Here is a 21666-nt window from a genome sequence, read left to right as displayed (position 1 = left end):
CAAACTTGCCGGGGCCGGGAAGCTATGATACCCATTAGCAGCATTAGCAGCAGCTGTGAGTTTATCATGTGACAGAGAAAACGCAAAAAGGCGGAGCAGTATGTCCTGTATGTCCCTTACAGGCTAACGTATTTCAAAATGGAGCATGAATATGGAGCGTCTACCCCAGGTCATGCGAATGTAAATGTAAAATTTCAAGCCAATAGGAATACTTGGAATTGATGGTGGTGGTAAATATTCATGAAAAAGGACAAGTTTGTGAACGGGCAACACAGATTTTGAGAATGAACAACTAAACACGTTACACACTGGGACTTTAACTAAAAGTATGTAAGTATCATCAGGACAGTGTAGTTAAAGTATTAGAAGTAAAAGTACCCAATGCAGAAAAATCCTCACATATCTGATTAACGGTCTAATCATTTCAGCTGGACTTGTAGGACGTTATATTGTTGGGTAGTTTAAATTATAAAAAAATAAACATCATATTTTATAAACCACATGTGTTTTGTGTGAACAAATCTTAATTTGTAAAGTAACTAAAGCTGTCAGATGAATGAATTGGAGTAAAAAGTACAATATTTCTCTCTGAAATGTAGCGGAGTAGAAGTAGAAAATGGCATGAAAAAGAAAGACTCAAAAAGAGTCAAGTAAAGTACAAGTACCTCAACATTTGTACTTAAGTACAGTACTTGAGTAAATGTACTCTGTTACATTCCACCGCTGCTTAAGAGTATAAGAGAAGAACAATGTTTGCTTCTGATATGAAGTAAAATGATTGTACTGGCAACTTAAAATGGTTATTTAGGACGAGCACTGTGTTTTACACTCCACCACAGCTACACAGAGAACATTCAATTAGCTTAGTTATATAACTGACAGTACATATCAATAAAAAACAATCAACAGTGCAGAAACGGTGATGTGTCTGTCTGGCAGTCCCAGTTTGGTCTCGGCCTGGCATGATCTGCCTGGTGATACAACATGAAAAGCACTGACTGGGTCATGATTATTAATATCTCTGGATATCTCAGCTCTGCCTGGCAGGCGACACACGAGTTGTTTACAAACATACTTTTATGAGGGAGACGTCAGGGGAGTGTAACTGCAACCAGGACAACTTGTATTGGTCACCGCGCGCGTGCACGCACACACGCACGCAACCACACACACACACACACACACACACAAACGGGCAAATACGCACACGCACGTGCGAACACACACGTACGTACAAAAACACGGGCGCACACACGCGGCACACGCGCACACCCACGCACACAAACACGGGCGCGCACACACGAACGCGCACACACGCGGCACACACGCACAAGAACACGGGCGCACAAAAACACGGGCGCACACACGCGGCACACGCGCACACCCACACACACAAACACGGGCGCACACACACGAACGCGCACACACGCGCGTGTGCAGATGCGCACACGCGCGTGCGCGCACACACACGGTAAAGGCTCAGACACACACACACACACACACACACGCACACGCACACACGCCCCTCTTCTGCTTGTGTCGCCCCGCCCCCTCTGAGTAGGGCTCATAAAAGGCGGCAGTCCTCGGGCTGGAGGGTTAGTTCAAGACCTGCAGGAATTTTGCACCCAGCGGGACTTTACACTGACGGACATACAGTAAATTATTATATATATAAATAACAGATTTTGGATCATCTCCAACCTGATTACTGGAATAATGAAGTCTCCAAAGCTGAAACCTCAAGGTAGATATGAGTTTGTTTTCAAAATATCGAATATTTGTAGCCTAATAAGACTTGATTGCTGTTAATTTATCGTTCCATACTCCATTAACATCCCTGTAGGGATATTCAATTACAATATTCCAGTAGGAAATATTTTATTATGCATTTTTATGTTTGTTTTTTTATTATATGGCAATACTTGTCACTACTACTACTTCTCGAGTCATATAATCTTATAGCCATCCCAAACATGAGTTGTTTTAATTGGCAGCCTATGAGACTCTACTGCTCCAATAACATTAATGTAGGAATATTTTGTTACAATAGGAACTATTTTGTTAAAAAAACAAACAAAAAAAACAACATTTTTTAGCCAATTTATATCGCAATACTTTTCACTATAGTGTAGATCCACATAGCCACATAATTAGGACCATAGAAAAGTTACAGTCGATCCAAAAATGCCTCTCTTAAATGTCCCTTTTTCTCCGTCGTTTTTTTCTTGCAGCGAAGCTGGCCAACGAGGAGGATCTGAGCGACGTGCTGTGCGAGTTCGACGCGGTGATGGAGGACTTCACGTCCCCGGTGGAGAAGCGACACTTTCGGTACGACGAACACCTCAAGACCATGAAGAGGAGGAGCAGCGCGAGCGTCAGCGACAGCGGCATCAGCGACTCCGAGAGTGAGTTATTGGGGACCAATTATCAAATGTATATTCAGCAGATTTAGGAAGCATCATTTTGTCCATAAAGCTCTCCTGGGTGTGACAACAAAAAAATATTGTCAAATATTCTCCTTGGACCATGCAATGACAAATAGGGCATTTCAATCGAGCTTTATTTACATAGCACCCAGTGGTGTAGTCTAATGTATTGTAGTGGGTATACTGTTCTGTGTATTGGCCAGAATCTGCATTTTGGGGGGGGGGCATATCATAGTGGGGGGTCTGGGTGTCCTCCCCCAGGGAAGTTTTGAGCATCAACGACTTCATTTCCTGTAGATACACTTTTATGCACCAATTTACGGTGGAAAAACACAGATGACAATTCAAAATATATCAAAAATATAATGGAAAGTATGTTGTTGCGTGTCATTGGGCATTTTCAAGTGGGTATATGGAAATCCTGGAGCTTTCTTAGTGGGTATACTGCGTATCACATAGACTACACCGCTGATAGCACCTTTTAAACATAACTACATTTAATTCAAAGTGCTGCTGAGTGATTGTAAAACAGCAGACCAACAAAAAGATTAAAAAAGTGGATTCAGAGACTAATGCACACTAAGATGCATGCAATGTTGATGGTTAAAAATCAAGAAAAAAACTGTAAAATGTTTCAAACCATATTAATTATTATAATAAAACTGATAAACTCCCTATGATCTGTATCATTGATCAATAAAAGTCGTGTAGATACATTTAGGAGTCTTAAAACCAGGGATTCCAGACCATTGTGGAATAAAAAGTTCCTTTGGTGCAAACTGTGACTCCAGAATGGAGATCAGGCTCTAACATGTTGTAGTTATGGTTAGTTTTCTGCATCTGTCATTTATGGTTGTCAGTCTGAAGGAGTTTTCCCAACTTTGCCGTGAGATACAGTCGCAAGAAGTTTTTCGAGAAGTCTTATAACTTCTTTCTGTCACTGTTATCGGCAAACTGTTGCACATGCATGCATCCATCCATGCATGCTCTCACACATGAACAGAGAGAGAGAGAGAGAGAGAGAGAGAGAGAGAGAGAGAGATCCTTGATTAAAGTCCAGAGATTTGGGCGTCAGATTAAGCTACTGCTGCATATCTTGGCACACCTGCCCCCATATTGTGGCTGCTTCTCTAAAGTTTTACTGTCATGCGTTACTTTATTTCTTTAACAGTCTTTTTAAAAAGTGTGCTTCCCCAGCTGGAGAGCTGGCCTCCGACAGCCTCTTACCCAAATGTGATCATATGCTGATACACAGAGAGAAAAATATGCTTCAGCTCCCCGTGAGCAAAGATAGTTTCCCAGACAGACACGTGTGTGTGGGTTGGGACGTCCATGGGGAAGATGTGGAAAGATCTTTAAAGTCTTCAGTTTTCTGGAAAGACCAGAAGATCATTCCAGAGAGATCCAGACGCTAATTTGGTCATTTCTAAACTAGGACTGCATCTAAAGATTATTTTCAGTGTCGATAATATCTGTTGATTATTTTCTCCATTAATCGATTAGTTGTTTGGTCTCTAAAATGTCAGAAAATGGTTAAAAAGCTCTATACAAAACATCGTGGGCATTGATGAAGCTCTCACAAACCCACTGGAACGACAGTTATTATGCATTTATGTTGTTACCACATTACCACTGAGGACCATTATATAATAAAAGCAGAGGAAGTTGTTGGAACCTGTGTCTGTGGTGCTAATGAGCTTGCTGATTTGCTCTGGGGATCAGATTCCTGCATGAGCTCTGTCCTCTCCATGGTAGTCTAATGAAGAGGGGGCCTGTCCCACGCAGGGACAAGCTATTGTGTTGCAGCGTGATGGATGGACAGACTGGTGAACGTGCAGATAAATGACACAGTGTCTTATAGGTCCACTCTAGAACGTCCATGTTTGAGTGAGGGGCAGAGACAGAAAGACGGCAGAAGAGCGAGAGTTTGAATAACAAAACAGAATATATGAGCAGAAATAAAAACTGAGAAATGAGAGGGATTCATGTCCAAGTCAAACGTCGATGTTAAGGCCACAGCTCTGTGTGTTTGCGTGTGTGTGTGTGTGTGTGTGTGTGTGTGTGTGTGTGTGTGTGTGTGTGTGACGGACCGTTGTGTGTGGCGTCTCCTATCTCCCGCTGTGTGTTCACAGTGCTGAGTGGTGGGAGTGGTACAGATCACAGAGTGTGTGTGTGTGGGGGGGGGGGGGGGGAAGTAAGTGGTTGACATCTGAGACACTGTTAAGTTCCGCCAGAGATCTGCACAGACGAGCGAGATAGACAAGGACAGCTTTAAGTGCTCCCTAATCTTTCTTTATGTCACACAAACTTCACACTCACAGAGATTCTACCATTCATTCAGTGGTGTAGTCTACGTGATACGCAGGTATACGCAGTATACCCACTAAGAAAGCTCCAGGATTTCCATATACCCACTTGAAAATGCCCTGTGACACGCAACAACATACTTTCTATTATATTTTTGATATATTTTGAATTGCCATCAAGAAAAACACCTTCTTTGCATAGGCTAAATAAAGGTATTTCCACCATAAATTTGTGAATAAAAGTTATCCGAATGCAGGAAATGAAGTCGTTGACACTCAAAATAACCCTGGGGGAGGACACCCAGACCCCCCACTATGATATGCCCCCCCCCCTCCCACAAAGGCAGATTCTGGCCCATATATATAGGCCAATATATTTATATACAGTACAGTATACCCACTACAATACATTAAAATACACCATTGAATTCATTCGACAGTTTCTTTTTAAATTAAGTCAGATAGACAAGCCCAATTCTATCCTGTCGTACAAGAGTCTAGCTGCAGAAAGAGTCTCCACTTCCTTCTCGGTCAATCCATGAGTTGTCAACTATACAATTATCCCCAACTTTTTTGATAATGGATTATACGGTTTGAGTCATTTTTTTATGAAAAATGTGAATATGTTCTAGTTTCCTCTCTCCTCTGTGACAGTCAACTGAATATCTTTAAGTTGTTGACAAAACAAGACATTTGAGGACGTCATCTCGGGCTTTTGGGAAACACTGACATTTTTCACCATTTTCTGACATTTTATAATAATCAACAGATTGATCGACGATGAAAATAATCGTTAGTTGCAGCCCTACTTTTCTCTTCCTCTATTTCTTACCAGACAGTGAAATGTGTTGTTATGTGGTGGCTTGAAATATGGATCTGGCAGAATCAAAGGGGCCATTACATCATTTATGTAACCATGCGTTTAGAGTTTGGGTGGTACATTGGAGACAGAACAAGACCGTGCCCTGCTCTGGTATCAGAGTCTAAACGTGTCAGAGAGAAATCTCCCTTAAGAGCAGGGAAGAGTTGCATGGCTTCAGAGACCTCTCTGCCCAGGACAACCTGTTATATTGCTGTCACTAACTGCCACAATTGAGATTTAGTCGCTGAGTTCAAGTTACACATTTTTTTGCTTCGGGGTTATCCAGTGTAGCAGAGCAAAAAAACGTCTGCTTATGGAACTGTTTCTGGGTCAGCATTGATTTTGGAATACAATTGTTACAATTTGCCTTTGTCCAAGTATGTGTTTGTGTATACGCCAGATGTGGAATGTAACTAAGTACATTTACTCAAGCACTGTACTTAAGTACAAATGTCGAGGTACTTGTACTTTACTTGAGTCTTTTCTTTTTCATGCCACTTTCTAATTCTACTCCGCTACATTTCAGAGAGAAATTGTACTTTATTGTACATTCAACTGACAGCTTTATAGTTACTAGTTACTTTACAAATTAAGATTGTTGCACACAAAACACATGTAGTTTATAAAATACGATGTTTTATTATAAATGAAACTATCCAACAATATAACGGCCTACAAGTCCAGCTGAGATGATTAGACCATTAAACACCTGACAGAACAGTTTCTTAAATGTGAGGATTTTTCTGCATTGAGTAACTTTCCTTTTAATACTTTAAGTACGTTTTCCTGATGATACTCACATACTTTTACTTAAGTAACATTTTCACTGCATGACTTTTACTTGTAAAGAGTATTTTTTTTTACAGTGTGGTATTAGTACTTTTCCTTAAGTAAAGGATCTAAATACTTCTTCCACCGCTGGTATACACACCTCTGTGTGTCCAAATACAAGCACATGCATGTGTGTGACAGGCCATAGAGGAAGGCTGTCATTAGAGGAGAATGCTACACCCTGAAGCTGCTCCACTGACACAGATCACGTGGGGGGTACCCCGAAATGTGAACGCTCACCTAATCAAATTTTGTTTTCTCTCTCTTTTTTTTACTGACAGGTGCAGAGTCACTCAACAGAAACAGCTTCAGCTTCAGCGATGAGAGGCTGAACTCCCCCACCGTGCTCTCCCCTGCCACCAACTCACCTCCTCTTATGTCACCAAAACGTGAGCTACACCCCCTTATGTGTAGACGAACACACAACTGTGACTTGTTGCATTACAAAAAAATAAAAATGAAATAAATACAGGTTTATTTACTGTGGCAAAGCCCGGGGCCGCAGACAGATACACATCTCTGTAATTACTCTGTATTACAAAGCATAAATCATATAATGTAAGACATGCAGAACCATCAATCTCACAGTTTTATTTTCTGTCTTATGATGTGGCAAAATTAAACTTAAATCCATGTCAGAATTTTAGCAGTAGGCAGGATTGGTCTTGGTCTCGACTCATTCCAACATTTATTGCCACTTCTTTCGTTTATTAGTTTGCATTAGCAGAACCAGAGAATAGACGTCTACAAAAGAGGATTAGGGCTACATATGAAACATGTATTTGAGTTGTGAGTTACCAAGTCAGAATGCTGAGAATAAAGTCTCTGGGTTTAAATTCAGAATTGTGAGATTAAAGCATAGATTGTGGATTAAAGTCAGAATTCTGATTTTCTTTTTTAAGGCTGCGTCTGAAATTCCAATTTAGTAGGCTAAAACAGTATGTGAGATTTTTTTTTTGTGTGGCATTTTAGGCCTTTATTTGACAGGACAGTTTAGACATGAAAGGGGATAGAGAGGGGTAATGACATGCAGCAAAGGGCCGCAGGTTGGAACCGAACCCGCGGCCGCTGCGGCAAGGACTGAGCCTCTGTATTAGGGCGCCCACTCTACCAGGTGAGCTTCCCAGGCGCCCAGTATGTGAGATTTTTTAGTGAGTCTGAAACCTTAATTAAGAAACCTAAACTGATTAAAGATTTTAGTCTCAGAATTCTGACTTCAATCTCACAATTCTGACTTTAAACTCAGAACTCAAATAGATTTTTCACATCACCTCGTTGCGTTTTGTGAATTTATTAGCAAACTTTCCCGTACAGCCAAGTCTTCTATTTTCATCCAAACCTTTTCCAGAGCTTCTTTCCTCATTGAAAAAGTCTAATTTGTTGTTCTAAATTCCCCACTTTTAAAAAAAAACCTCCGCAACTGCTGACCCGTACGTTAACAGCAAATAACTGTAATAATATAGTCATTCAAATGAGCAAACACAAACACAACCCTATTTTTAGTTAACTTTGGCTCCTACACCGTAAAACTTTCACCGTAAATTTACAGTAATATACAGGCAGCAGCTTTGCCAGTAAACTACTCTTTATTTGAAGGTATCTTACTGTAAATAGACAGGCTGCAGTGTAATTCCCGCCTTTTCCTTTATTTTCCAAAGATGCATTGTTATTAACAGTAAATACCTGTAATCTGTAACATTCGCAGATAGCGATGTAATATCAATATTTTCTCCCAGAATGCATTGCCATTTACAGTATGATCCTGTATAACATTAAAACAGAAATATACTGTGAGATTTTAGCTGTAAATGTACATCAGAGGTTTGCAGTGTGCAGTCTAAATCTCTTTCTCTCCCTTGCAGCCAAACTGGGCGACACTAAGGAACTGGAGGACTTCATTGCAGACCTTGACAGGACATTAGAGGGTAAGTGCTAATGCAAGCTAGCTGTCAGAACCCCTGATGAATTAGCCCATGTGCTGGCGCTGCCTGCTACTTGGGATTAGCGGGAGCGTTTGTTCCCTATGTCAGCTATGCTAACGACCACTCATGAAGTGACACAGGAGGCACTCCCCTTAGGTTTCTAAGAAACAAGGATGTGTCGGGACTGTGAAGGAGCCAGGGCATGTTATGTGGACCGTGAGGCCTCTGGGGTTACACTGGAGAGAAAGGCAGCGTATCCCTTTTCACCAGAAAGTGCTGCAACCAACACCATGCAATCTGTGAACTCTGGGTTTTTCAATTTTATCCCGTCCTTTTCTCCTCGAGCTGTGTAACTTAAGAATGCAAAAGGGCATTGTAATAGACATACATGGTTCATTTGTGTTGGATCTTTTCTTTCTTTACTACGAGGCTTGTGAGTGTTTGAACTTGCATCCAAGTATAAGGAATGTGTGCTGGTGCAAACGTGGGCTGAAATTCCAACTGTAAATGTCAGGAATGGAATGAGACAGAAGTAGGAGTTGAAACGCTTTCTTAATTTCCATTTATTTATTTTTTTTATATTCCTTCAACCACCCGGCTCTGTTCTGTGTTTTGGCCACTGAATGTCCATCTTTCAGAGCTCACAGGCGTCCAGTCGCTTTGTAAATCTGGACATGCAGTCAGCCAGCCGGGGCAGTCAGCCAGCCCCCTGTTAGCCCCAGAGAATGGTGTGTTTATTAGGGCCACCGGTGTTTACGATGACCAGCCCGTAAACCAGAACGTCCGCCGCTCTGAGAATAGAGCTGGCGAGCAAAGGAGCCAGGCAGTCCAGTTCTAATCATGTCTGTCTCTGTCTCTTCTTAGGCATGTGACACAGAGGCTCACAGTCATCTTGGAGTGTAGCCATGAGGGAGTGCATGTCTGGACCCCCGTCAAGCGGCTAGCATGCGCTCGGCCCCCCCACACAGAAAAACCACCCAACAGGATACAGCTGGATGGCACAGCAAACTTCCAAAGTGGCTCCACCACGGCTTCAGGTCTAGCCCAGCACTCTCCTAAAGTTAACCCAGCTCTACTAACTCCAGGCCACCTGGCTCCTGGGCTGTAAGGACTGCAAGAAGGGTCAAAAATAATTCTAGGGGAACCTGAGGACAAGAATACTTCAGCACCCATGATGTAATGGACTCCATGAAATGTTGTGAGGAATGAAAATGTGGCGATATATATCGTGCAAAAAGTCACTGAGGAAATGTATTGTCAGATTCACAAACCACCACACAGGCCAGGCTACACTCCCTCATCCCACACTTGAGCTGGAAGAGTATTTAAAAAATGGCTTTTTATAATTGAAATATATTTGTAATTTTATAGAGCTTCTTTTTTTTTGGGAAATATATTTTTGTATCTCATGTAAATAATAATGGCTTCGCATTCAGTTTGCCTTGGTATTAACAGGACAGTCAGATTACAATTGTTTTGACGCTCGTTGACTGGAATGATGTTACATGCTTAAATGTGAACTGAAAACTGGAAAGCAATATATGTCTATTTAATACAGCTAGTGCCTGCCAGAGATGATATTAAAGTATGGAATATTGTTCTTTTAGTAACACGTGCCTCCTCTCTTCATTGAAACATCTCCTTCTCTGCACTTCTGTCACGTTCTCTCAGTAATCTGAATTTAATGTGCACTTCTGTTTAGCTTTTTATGTGCTGTAGTAATTCCCCTCTCTCTTTTTAGTCCTTATATCTATGCTCAAATCAAATCACACAAGCAGGTATTGATTTCGTCCAGAGGCTGTGGAGCTGCTGACTGGCTGAATTGGAGCGGTAACACAGTGGGGATCTTTCAATGACAGCTGGCTCCTCTGCATCTCAGCACTTTATTAACCCTCCAACACCACTTTCCTGGTGTTTCCTTCTCTTGGCCCCTGTGTGTATTAATGCTGATCTCCTTCCAAATTGTTTGTCTTAAGCTACATCCACAATTCTATAATGGTTTAAAAAAACAAATATCTTTTCGTACATTTACGTCTTGTGTCCACACTACTCCGGCGTTTCCGAGTCCCTAAAACGAAGACATTTGGAAACACTGCTCCCCCTGTTTTGGTTTGAAAACTCCGGGGTTGCTTTGTAGTCTGTAATGTCAGAATATCTGCTTTCTCCTGTATGCGAATGGTCATATGATATAAAACATAGCTGTTTAGATGTAGCCTTAACTCGGCCAACACAGTGCTGCAAACACAGGCAGGCAAACCAAATGGGATCTACATTAAACAATTACTTTCTTGGAATGTGGATGCAGTTATGCACTGTAGTCCACCACAGAGAAAGACTCACCAAACTAGACTGCATGAAGGAAGAGGTGGGACATTCACTGAGAAATGTACATACACAGAAATAGCTATTACACGTCTTCTGTGCTCATTAGTCAAGCACACAACAAAGCTGGGACTTACGTAATTTCTGTAGCAACAGGGTCTATTTCCAGAGGTGGAGGGAGACAGGAGGGCGCGACCCTTCGTGGCCCAGCAGCAGGTGTGGCTGAAGTAATCTTGTGTCAGAGGCACCCCTCCATCTGCTGACCACCAGGGGTCAAAGGTCACTAAGTATGGGCAGATACGCTTCGACACTGGTTCCATGGTAGCAGTGCAGCAGGTGCAACCGAATGAGTTATACTCTGTTTGATGTACTTAAAGGAATACTCCAACAATTAAGTATTACTGTTTTATAAAGTTTCGGTACTTGCAAGACACAGATTGAAAAAAAGAATGGTCAAAATTTGTGCAAAAGAGGCCAAGATATTCTGACTTTTAATGCCTACTATATGCCAAACAGCCAAAAATGATGGTTCCTACATTTCCCATAATGTAACTCAATGGTGTCTCTCCCCCTGCCTGGTAAAGTCCATGCTACAAGTTTGTCACGCAGGCGTTCTGTTATACATTCTTAAGGCTGATTTATGGTAGTGCCAGTTACGTATAGTAAGTGTCCTATGTCGTGGCCTACGTCAATGGTTCCGAAAATGGGGCCCGGGGACCCCAAGGGGTGAGAAGGGGCTTCCAAGGGTGTTAAACCCTGGGAGAAAATCTTATCAAATGGGGATATGTGATCTAATTTGTGTCAGTCTAGGCGTGCTAGACGTAAAAAGGTTTGGGAGCCACTGGCCTACGTCGTTGTGAGAATTTATACTTGTGTGCTGGTGTGGCTTTCTAGCGTTAGTGTATCTCTTTAAGAGAAGCAGAGTTTGTGGTTGTGTGTGTGTGTGTGTGTGTGTGTGTGTGTGTGTGGGGGGGGGGAGTGTGGTAAAGTGAGTGCGAGAGTGACGGGAATTAGCTCCGGAGCGAGTACCAACTCCAGCGGTGGAGACGGAGAAACAAAGTGTCTCCCCTGTAGCAGGAAAAGTTAACCGTCTTCTTGATTTCATGTTGTTCACGGAGAAGGTGAACCCGGAAATGAGTAGGAGGAAATGCAACACTTCCAAGCCGCGGACAAGCGGACCAATCGCAGTTGTTGCAGTCTACGTTGCTGCGACGTGAAGTTACATTTCTGGAAGGGTAGCGCTAAGGCGTAGGGACTGTATCTACACGTACCTACGGCATAGATTCAACACAGAATCATAAATCAGACCTTAGTCTCCACATCAAGACAACCCTACTTACATCACTATGACATCATCAGGGTTATTTTCTCAGAGTTTAGACAGCTCCTTCCAGAGCCACAAAAGACATTGCACAATTTTTTATAGGCTTAACAGTACTTCTAATGACCAGGCTCACACGGAATCTGGGGACGAAAGATTTCTCAGAAAAAAACAGTCAAATTAATTTTGGATCATCATCATCAAAAAATCTGCAGATTTTGTTTTGTTCTGCTAATGACCAGTAAACTGATTGTTGATGTGGATTGTTCAGTTGCCACCGGAAATTCGGCCAGATGTGCCTCATTTTAGGCCAGATGTCCGTTACCTTCCTCTTTCTCTGTGTTGGCGTTCTAAACTCTGGTGGATTTCTGATGACTGTGGTTAACTGCTCCTCAGATCTCTGCAGGGTAAATCCAGACAGCTAGCTAGACCATCTGTCCAATCTGAGTTTTCTGTTGGACAACTAAAACAACTTTTGAACGTACACGTTCCACCAACACAAGTTCCTTCCTGAGGCTATTTGGCAGCAGCACCGTTGCTCTGTCCGAGGCTTAGCACCGCCCAAGACGATTGCCATTGGTTTAAAGAAATGCCAATAAACCAGAGCACGTTTTTCTCCCATCCAGAAATGCTGTGTGGACTAGCCAGACCTACTTCCGTAGAGCTGTGGAGGAAGGTATGGCAATGCGAGACTATGTTTACTGTAATGTGGCTCTGTGTCCTCACAAGGCCACTAACTGTTGTAAAGGAAGACATCATGTCCCTCCTTTCCTTCAGCCAGTTACTGATTGCATCTGAACTGATTTGTGCTGCAGCCTTTGATTTGATTTCCTATGAAGTCTCATGTTTTGAAGAGTCGCTTACAGCTGTGCATGGCTGCTGTTCACAGTCAGTGGATCCAGCCAGCCTATCAGTGCATGCCAGACTGGGTTAATCTGATGGCAGGAAGCTGGCATGCAGACACCCGTCTCTGTGTTGTTTCTTCACTACAGTTGGCAGAGGAAAAGCTGTGGGCACTCTCCCTCTGTGAGTCCACCTATCTGCACTGTTCTGCACCACGGATCAGCTGGCACTGATCTGAGAGACCATGTTGACACAACACATGATCCCACGAGGGCAGCGGGAGGGTTGCCCTTTCTTCTAAAACAACTTTCCCACTTGGCAAAGGTGGGCATCTTTTTGGCAGCATGGGTCAGTCCTGTAGAAGTGTTGGCTTTGCCAGTGGACAGCCCGTATACTAGTCTGGATCAACCAAAGTACATTTTCCCCTCACCTTCTGCTCTGTGTGTTGCCACTCTCAAAATCCCTAAGTTACGGTAAACAACACGAACTTCGAGCTAGCAATCTACGCACCGAAAATGGAAAGTAGAAGAAGAAGAAGATGAAGAAAAGTTGGATGGTGCAACAAGACAGGCCTGCTAGGGAATGATTTTAAAGATTTACAAAGAATGTGTTTCCGGCATTTCCTCTCTAACTGGGACGTTTTGAGAGCAATTGGTGGGATTGCTGTGGACAAAGTACACACAGAGATACACTGGTAAGAGCCAATGAGGTTTAACCATGTATCCAGCTAATTTAAATAGCTCACGTTACTGTATTGTATGAACAGTTAACTTTATTTAATATTGTATGTGCCATTTTCTTTTGCGGGGTGCAAATGTTCCACCAAAACAAGTTCCTTCCCAAGACTACTTTGCAGAGCCACCGTCGCTGCATCCGGAGTTTAGCGCCGCCCAAGGCAATTGTGATTGGTTTAAAGACATGCAACCAACCCAGAGCGTTTTAGCATTGGAGCCAGACCTTACTCCACAGCGCTGTGGAGATAGATCTGGCAACAAAGTGTAGGAAAGCAGGAGACACAGGCTAGTTGGAAGTTAAGAGAACAGTAAACAGAAGGCCTTCAAATATAGAAAGATAAGGTGAATGAAGGAATGGGCGGATAGATGGAGAACTGGATGGAGAAAGAGGAGCACACTAAATCCTGTAACCATGTGTCAGTCTCGATGGGAGGCCCCTCAAGACTGCTGAAGTGGTCGTTCTATGAATAGGATGGGCAGAGACACACAGATGTATGTCCACATCACAAAGAGACAGAAATACACAGAGCCAAATATCAGGTTCGGCTTTCCACCGGGTCTTCACATCACTGGTGTCCAGATGTCCCTGCTGCCGAGCAAGGAAACGGGCACATTAATGATGAGCATGTATTTACTGTATGTTACTCTCTTCAAATGTGTGCACATGATTTACAGTATACACTCTCTGTATGCATACATTTTAGTGTGTAGTGAAGCATAAAGAGTGGTGTGTGTGTGTGTGTGTGTGTGTGTGTGTGTGTGTGTGTGTGTGTGTGTGTGTGTGTATGTGTGTATGTGTGTAGATGTGCTGATGTATGAGCATGTCTGTGCCTGTTTGACGTCATGTTTACGTGTGTGTGTGTGTGTGTGTGTGTGTGTGTGTGTGTGTGTGTGTGTGTGTGTGTGTGTGTCTGAGCCTTTACCTTTCTGTTCACCTTGTTGTTTGCACTGTTGCCTCTCAGAAGGAAGGTCCCAGGTTTGACTTTGCTTTTTCAGAGTTGTGTTTGCATGTTCTTGGGTTCATGAGGTTTTCCTTTACGTGTTCTGATCTCCTCCCACAGTCCAAAGACAGGAAAGTCAAGTGGACTGGAGATTTCATTTGCACATAGGCTATGTGTGAATAATAGTCCTTGTGTCTGACAGAAAGGGTTCAAAAAGGTTGTTCAAAGTATGCCGCTCTAGGAATTTGTCACATACTAAATGTTCAAGGATTTTGGAGAGAAAAGAAAAATGACAGAAGGTTTAATAATGGCAGTTTGAAAGGCAGAGGGCATTACTTCAGTGGAAATAACATATTAATAATAATCACTTTTAAAAAAAAAAGAAGAGTATGCTGAGTAAGTGTAAATGCTTCATATGCACAGACAGCAGCCAGCGCCAAGGACGTCTAAACTCATTCCCTCGTAATTATGACAAAGTCAAGACTCATTTATATGATGATTGAAAGGCAGGTTTGGCTGTCATGGAGGTAATTATTATTGCCTCTCCCTGACCCTGATCTCATGCAGTCCCTAAAATTGCACGTCCATTATGCTCTCCATCATCACTATCAGATTGTGTTTTCTATGACCTGACGGTCTCTGTCTCATTCTGCACTTAAGCAGCTGTATTACCTTGACCCGTGATAATATCTTAAAATATAAAAACAACACTGGAGGATGAAGTACCAGATGGTAATGTTACTGCTTGTTACACCTCCCTGTGTCCACGTTAATGGCATTTAACTTGTGACTAAAATTACGCGATGATGAAATTTAGTAGGTCTGTGACGATATGCTTTTGTCCCGATTGGGTTCTTTCACTATACATGGGTGCTGGTTCGATTTGTATTGCAATTTTATTCCGTTTTTTTAAGTATTGCGATTCGATAATATTAAGTTTTGGGATTGTCTTTTCCTTCTTTAACAAAAACAAAAGTTGACTCACTAAGACAATGAATCAAAAGACATTTCTAAAAAGTAATTGTTTTCTAAAAATAGAATGCACATCACATGTCAGTCAGTCTGACATTCATTTAATTTGCAAAGAAGTACATAAGATGTATTTTCTGCATTTTCTGCTTTCGGTCTGTTTCGCTGGAAACGGCGGTACCGTATAAACACAAACTATTTAGGTAAGTCATTGAAAAATAAAAAATATCAATTCTGAGGAAAAGAATCAATTTTAAAAATCACAGCAAAACAATCACGATATGCAAATCTTTTTTCCAACCCCTAAAATTGAACATCATCTCCATCTTGGGAATTTTACACACACACACACACACACACACACACACACACACACACACACACACACACGGTCCAGTGACTATGGCCGCTGGGAAGTCTGAACAATGTGTGGGTGTGTTGCAGCTGACAGAGCAGTGAATTTACTGCTGAGGAAGTCCATGCAGATGAACTGAAAGCTCAGTAGCAGGTGCTAGATGGTTTTCTAAAGACTCATTACTTCAGGGAAAAATGTGACACGTGACTTTTTGGCTTGTTTGGTAACTAAGAAACAATGTCCAATGTCTACACTACAAAAATTAATATTTCAATACTGGACAGAACACATAACACACGGTGTCATGACAACAGTATTTTGAAAATAGATTAAATCATTCTGCAATAGGAAGTTGTGCAACTTCTCCTCTGCTCCACTTGCATTTGGTTAGAGCATTCATTCATCAGTCTGTGTGAAACCTGAAACATGTTCCTGAGGTTATATACACTGTAGTCTATATCCACAATGTTCCACTTCAGGGATTGCTCCGTTGCTGCCAGAAATTCCACCTGATTTCATTCTTTTCGGCTGGATGTCCGTTACCTTCCTCTTTCTTTGTGTTGGCGTTCTAACCTCCGGTGGATTTCTGAGGACTATGGTTAACTGCTCCTCAGATCTCTGCAGGGTAAATCCAGACAGCTAGCTGGACTATCTGTCCAATCTGAGTTCTCTGTTGCACGACTAAAACTACTTTTGAACCAGCCTGGTCTCACAGAATTCCGTGAAATAATCACGAACTGTTATCACCGCATTACGTGGTGGTGGCACGGAATGTGTGAAAATTCCGTGTGGCCACCACGGAAAACAATGCCAATTAGGAATGTCCCGATCAGGTTTTTTTGCCCTCGAGTCCGAGTCCAAGTCATTTGATTTTGAGTATCTAGTCCCGAGTCCGATACTTCTATAATAATTCAACTTTATAATACCTCCAGACCGCAGACATACTCACGCTTTCCGCTTCAAGCTGCTTCCGTGTTCTACTTTGCCGGCATTTAACCAATAGCGTCTCTGCAACAAAGTGATGTCATGCCGCACGCGTTGCTGTTTCTGTGTGGAGTCAAAAGGGTCTAACTCTGTGCCACCGCATAACTATAGATGTGTATATATAATGAGAATATATATACATATATATCCGAGTCCTGATCAGGAGGTAACGTCCGATTCCGATCGAGTCTGCAACCACGTGATCGGGCCCGATTTCCGATCACGTGATCGGATCTGGACATCCCTAATGCCAATGTAAAGTCAGTGAGAAGATGACGTAGCATTAAGAGCGACTACAATAGCGAGTAGTATGAAAGGCCGAAAATCCGCACAGGGAGGTTGGTTGGGGGGTTGGATGGGTCAAACAACACAGGACTTTCACCCAGGAGACCGGGGATCGTGTCCCGCGTGTCACGTTTCCTAAACCCAACTGTCGCTTTCTTCTTTTACTAAACCCAACTGTCCCGTTCTTCTTTTCCTAAACCCAACCGTCCCGTTGTTGTCCCGCGTGTCATGGAAATGTAAGCCCACCCACGACCTTTTCCAGCCGCGTGTGCTGTAGTTCCAATGAGACAACCTATAGGGGGACCGAAGAGGGAAAAGTTACATAGTATGCCTTTAAGGGGCCGTGTTCATTTCACGGAATTCTGTGAGATCAGGTTGTTTGAACGTACACGTTCCACCAAAACAAGTTCCTTCCCGAGGCTCTTTTGCAGCGGCGATTGTGATTGGTTTAAAGAAATGCCAATAAAGCAGAGCACGTTTTCTCCCATCTCGGGAATTCTGTGTGGACTGAGCTGCTCTGTTCACACTTCTCAATTGGACATTACACAGACTTTGTACTCGAGGGGGGGCGGCAGAGTAAAGGCGGTTTAATGTCCACCCCAACTGATTCAGACATTTGCGTCCTCACACACAGCTCCTCCGGGGATCAGGGCTGCAGTGCATGTGCATGTGTACTGTAGGTAGGTTTAATTACCTTGATTGGATGGACTGTAGTTGATATGAGACATCCCTGTTTGTTTGATTTTCAAGCACTTACAAATGATCAAGCACGTAGCTTTTGACAGAAGTTTTTTAGTTTTTTATGACTTGGGTGGTTGTCACAAACTAACCCAGTGTCATAGCTACATTTTATAAAACACTGATGAAAAAAACTCTATGAGAATGTCTATTACATGTGGAAAATATTCCCAAATAATGTAAGCAAAACATGGTTATATGCACTTTGTGAATTATTGGCACATATTATTTAGCTATTCATTTTGTCTTTGTCTTGTTAACTTACGTAAAGCAGCATTGCAGCTTTTTCCATGTGTCTGCAGCACATCATAACAGATGGGACATGAGATGGGAAGATGTTGGCATATGCTTTTGTGAAGAGAGCTTGTGATATCACTGGGCTTTGAGCCGGCTGAATTCCCAGCCAGTGCTCGGTCCCTCGGCTACTCTTAACTCAGCCTGCATTTCCTCTGAGTCAAGCTGGAGGGGTTTATACGGGGGAGAAATGAGGACACTGGTGTCCGCTGATACAAATTTCTGTTAGAAAATGTTGGCATTTCGTCTTTATTGGACAGTCAATAGTAGACAGAAACACCTGAATGAGACAGGGAGAGAAAGACAGAGAAGACAAAGCACACACAGATCACAGAAAACAAAAGGAAATGCCATTTAACTAATGTATTTTGCATTAGGAGGAGCCTGAGCATGTTTGAACCCGCTGTTAGCTCTGGTAAATCAACACCAGATCGTCTTGATTCTTATGAATCATGCAGGACATCTACGTGGCAGAGTGACCAGTTCGCAGTCAGACTCTGAGTCAGAGTGTACAGTATACCGTCCTTTAGTACAAAGGGAGAGTGACACTTTATTTCCAAACTGATGATGAGTCACTGGGAGCTGTGGTAACCCCAAGAGGAAACTGTGGTGACTGCATTCAATGTGTCAGTTAACTTAGCAAACACAAATCTTGCACATTTGCGAGACATATTGTTGTAAAAACAAAGAAAAAATGCACTTATTGGAAGTCACTTTAGATAAAAGCGTCAGCTAAATGAAATGTAATGTAATAAAAAAAATCTGTGTGTGCGTGTGTGTGTGTGTGTGTGTGTGTGTGTGTGTGTGTGTGTGTGTACCAGGCTGATCCCAGATGGCTCCATGCTGTCATGGTCCTCCTCCTTATTGTCAGACTGGGCTGTCTGGCTCCCATCTTTTGCTCTCTCCATTTCCTCCCATTTATCCATCTGTCTTTCTGCAACCCCATTGCTCTTAATGTACAGTATTCAACACACGCATCCCTCTATCTCTGCACCTCTCCCCTCCTTCTTCCTCTCCCCCTTTCTGTCACTTTTATTATTTAAAGAAGAGCTAGCAAAGCACTGATCATCCGCGCTATACCTGGAGGCCTTCCACTTGCACAACTTAATCGGTCTCAGAGCTGTGAGTTGCATAGATAAGAATGCCATTCAAGCCAAGGTTGTCCAACTTTAAAGAAAAGATACAAAGTGGCTGGGTTGGCTCAGTGTTAGAGCAGGCGCACATGTACTGAGAGGTTTATGCCTTGATGCAGTGGTCCAGGGCTCACCTATACGGTGGCCGACAGGGGCAAACGCCCTGCAACTTAAGAAAACACACGCAAATAGACAAAACACAAGCAAATTAAGAAAACAACTTCATTAATTTGACAACACATGCGCAGCATTCAGCAAACGCACTGCAAATATCACAACACAACCAAATACATAAACGCACTGCAAATACACACAACACGACCAAATAGATAAACGCACTGCAAATATGAAACGATGCAAAAAGAAAAGCACACAAACCCAGAAAACAAATGCAACAAAAAAACGCTGCATCCAGATTACACAACGGAAGTTCTCCAGACCTCTAGAGGGAGCAGCTAAGTGGAACAGCTGGATTTTCGACCGTTATTAACCGATATTAAATTCATATTATTATTATTATTATTATTATTATTATTAATAACATAATATATTATTAATATACAGTCTATGCTCCCGTCTCATGCCCTCCCGGCTGGTGCTGTCCCCGAGCTTCGGCTTTTCAAAATAAAAGCTTGCGTCTGGTCCGCTATGTGTTTCTACTTTGGTGTGTTGGATGTTTGTGAACTAAACAGTACGGCAATCATGCTGATGAATACAATAGCTTTTTCAGCAGATGTCTTACTTACAACACGTTGGAGTTAGCAAAGCAGTTTTGTGTTTATATGTGCGGGCGGGATTTATTCAGATTGATAAATCCCACGGTAAATTGGCTGGTTTACTAACAGGGAGGGACTAGAAATCCTGTCTGTTTTTTGTATTTCAAGAGCGAATTGCTCCACAATATGAATACAGATTGATCACTTATTTTGTTGGTAACCGTTGTTGTATAATCACAATATTACACTTGAGGAGGCCTACACTTCAGTAATTTCGGACCTCGAAATTAAACCCTCTCATGTAATATGGCTTAAACAAACGTCAACGTTAAACGCTGATGCAGTTTTAAATGTTTTATCACCACGAGTTTACAGACGTCTCTGCTGATTGAGTATCAGCTGGGACCTGAGCCGAGACACACCCACCAAACGAGAGAAAATATTTACAGTCTATGCAGTCTATGCAGTTTCTCTCTCTCTCTCTCTCTCTCTCTCTCTCTCTCTCTCTCTCTCTCTTCTTCCCTCTCTCCCCGTGAGGTCGAAAATCCAGCTGTTCCACTAGCTGCTCCCTCTAGAGGTCTGGAGAACTTCCGTTGTGTAATCTGGATGCAGCGTTTTTTTGTTGCATTTGTTTTCTGGGTTGGTGTGCTTTTCTTTTTGCATCGTTTCATATTTGCAGTGCGTTTATCTATTTGGTTGTGTTGTGTGTATTTGCAGCGCGTTTATGTATTTGGTTGTGTTGTGTGTATTTGCAGCGCGTTTATGTATTTGGTTGTGTTGTGTGTATTTGCAGCGCGTTTATGTATTTGGTTGTGTTGTGATATTTGCAGCGCGTTTGCTGAATGCTGCGCATGTGTTGTCAAATTAATGAAGTTGTTTTTCTTTTTGCATCGCTTCTTTTTTCGGGGTTGGTGTGCTTTTCTTTTTGCATCGTTTCATATTTGCAGTGCGTTTATGTATTTGGTTGTGTTGTGGTATTTGCAGCGCGTTTGCTGAATGCTGCACATGTGTTGTCAAATTAATGAAGTTGTTTTCTTAATTTGCTTGTGTTTTGTCTATTTGCGTGTGTTTTCTTAAGTTTCAGGGCGTTTGCCCCTGTCGGCCACCATACACCTAGGTTAAAAAAAAAGAAGAAAAGATGTAAAGCTACCTTCCTTTTGACTTTAAAGAGCAAGATTACAGTAAGTAGGACATTGGTAGAGGAGGTGTTGCAGCTAAAGCTCTGCTGCTTTGTTACCTTAACCCTTGTGTTTTCCTCGGGTCAAATTTGACCCATTTTCAAAGTTTTTTATATCAGAAATATGGGTTTCTTTCAACCAAATTGCCCAAAAATAACATGAATGCATGGATGTACGTTGCATGGAAGCCATAAAACATTCTTCGCAGGTAAAATTAATCATACCTTCCACTGAATGTTGGGTATTTTATTCAATTTTATAGCATTTAAAAAAAAAATTAAATGGTTTTACTAAACTTTGACATAAACGTGATCCACTCAACATCCTCTGATCTTAACTATTAGTCCAAATAATTGAGAATTTCTGTGCTTTTATTAAACTAAAAAAATTAAGGTATGAATTAAAAAGAAATGTTGAAAAAAAGTCACAAAAACATTTAAAAAAGTGTCAAAAGCATCGAAATAGCGCCAAAAAAAGTTCATTTTCAATTTTGACCCAGAAGGACA

The 21666-nt window shown here is 42.1% G+C and overlaps 2 protein-coding genes across 2 annotated transcripts in view; both read left to right on the top strand.

The window, feature by feature from the left end:
• Positions 1-15882, top strand: part of f5 (coagulation factor V) — a 50633-nt gene extending 34751 nt beyond the window's left edge. The window contains exon 26 of the mRNA XM_036004079.1: positions 15818-15882. The gene's annotated coding sequence lies outside the window, so the exon portion shown is untranslated. The remainder of the gene's footprint in view (positions 1-15817) is intronic.
• On the top strand, positions 1556-9957 carry rgcc (regulator of cell cycle). The gene is made up of 5 exons (XM_031301005.2): positions 1556-1744; positions 2232-2405; positions 6707-6814; positions 8288-8350; positions 9212-9957. Exons 1-5 carry the CDS (start codon positions 1717-1719, stop codon positions 9217-9219), a joined length of 381 nt encoding a protein of 126 aa, XP_031156865.1. The 5' UTR covers positions 1556-1716; the 3' UTR covers positions 9220-9957.
• Positions 15883-21666: the final 5784 nt, after the last annotated feature.

Source organism: Sander lucioperca, chromosome 8, assembly GCF_008315115.2.
Source record: "Sander lucioperca isolate FBNREF2018 chromosome 8, SLUC_FBN_1.2, whole genome shotgun sequence".
Lineage (NCBI taxonomy): Eukaryota > Metazoa > Chordata > Actinopteri > Perciformes > Percidae > Sander > Sander lucioperca.
Note: the sequence above shows the minus strand (reverse complement) of the source record. Positions and strands in the feature narration are given on the sequence as shown.

Bases quoted from the DNA above. Each gene is read 5' to 3' on its own strand.
- rgcc (XM_031301005.2), top strand. From the start codon at position 1,717: ATGAAGTCTCCAAAGCTGAAACCTCAAG. The intron at 1,745-2,231 runs GTAGATATGAGT...TTTTTCTTGCAG, and splicing joins TCCAAAGCTGAAACCTCAAG to CGAAGCTGGCCAACGAGGAG. The intron at 6,815-8,287 runs GTGAGCTACACC...TCTCCCTTGCAG, and splicing joins TCCTCTTATGTCACCAAAAC to CCAAACTGGGCGACACTAAG.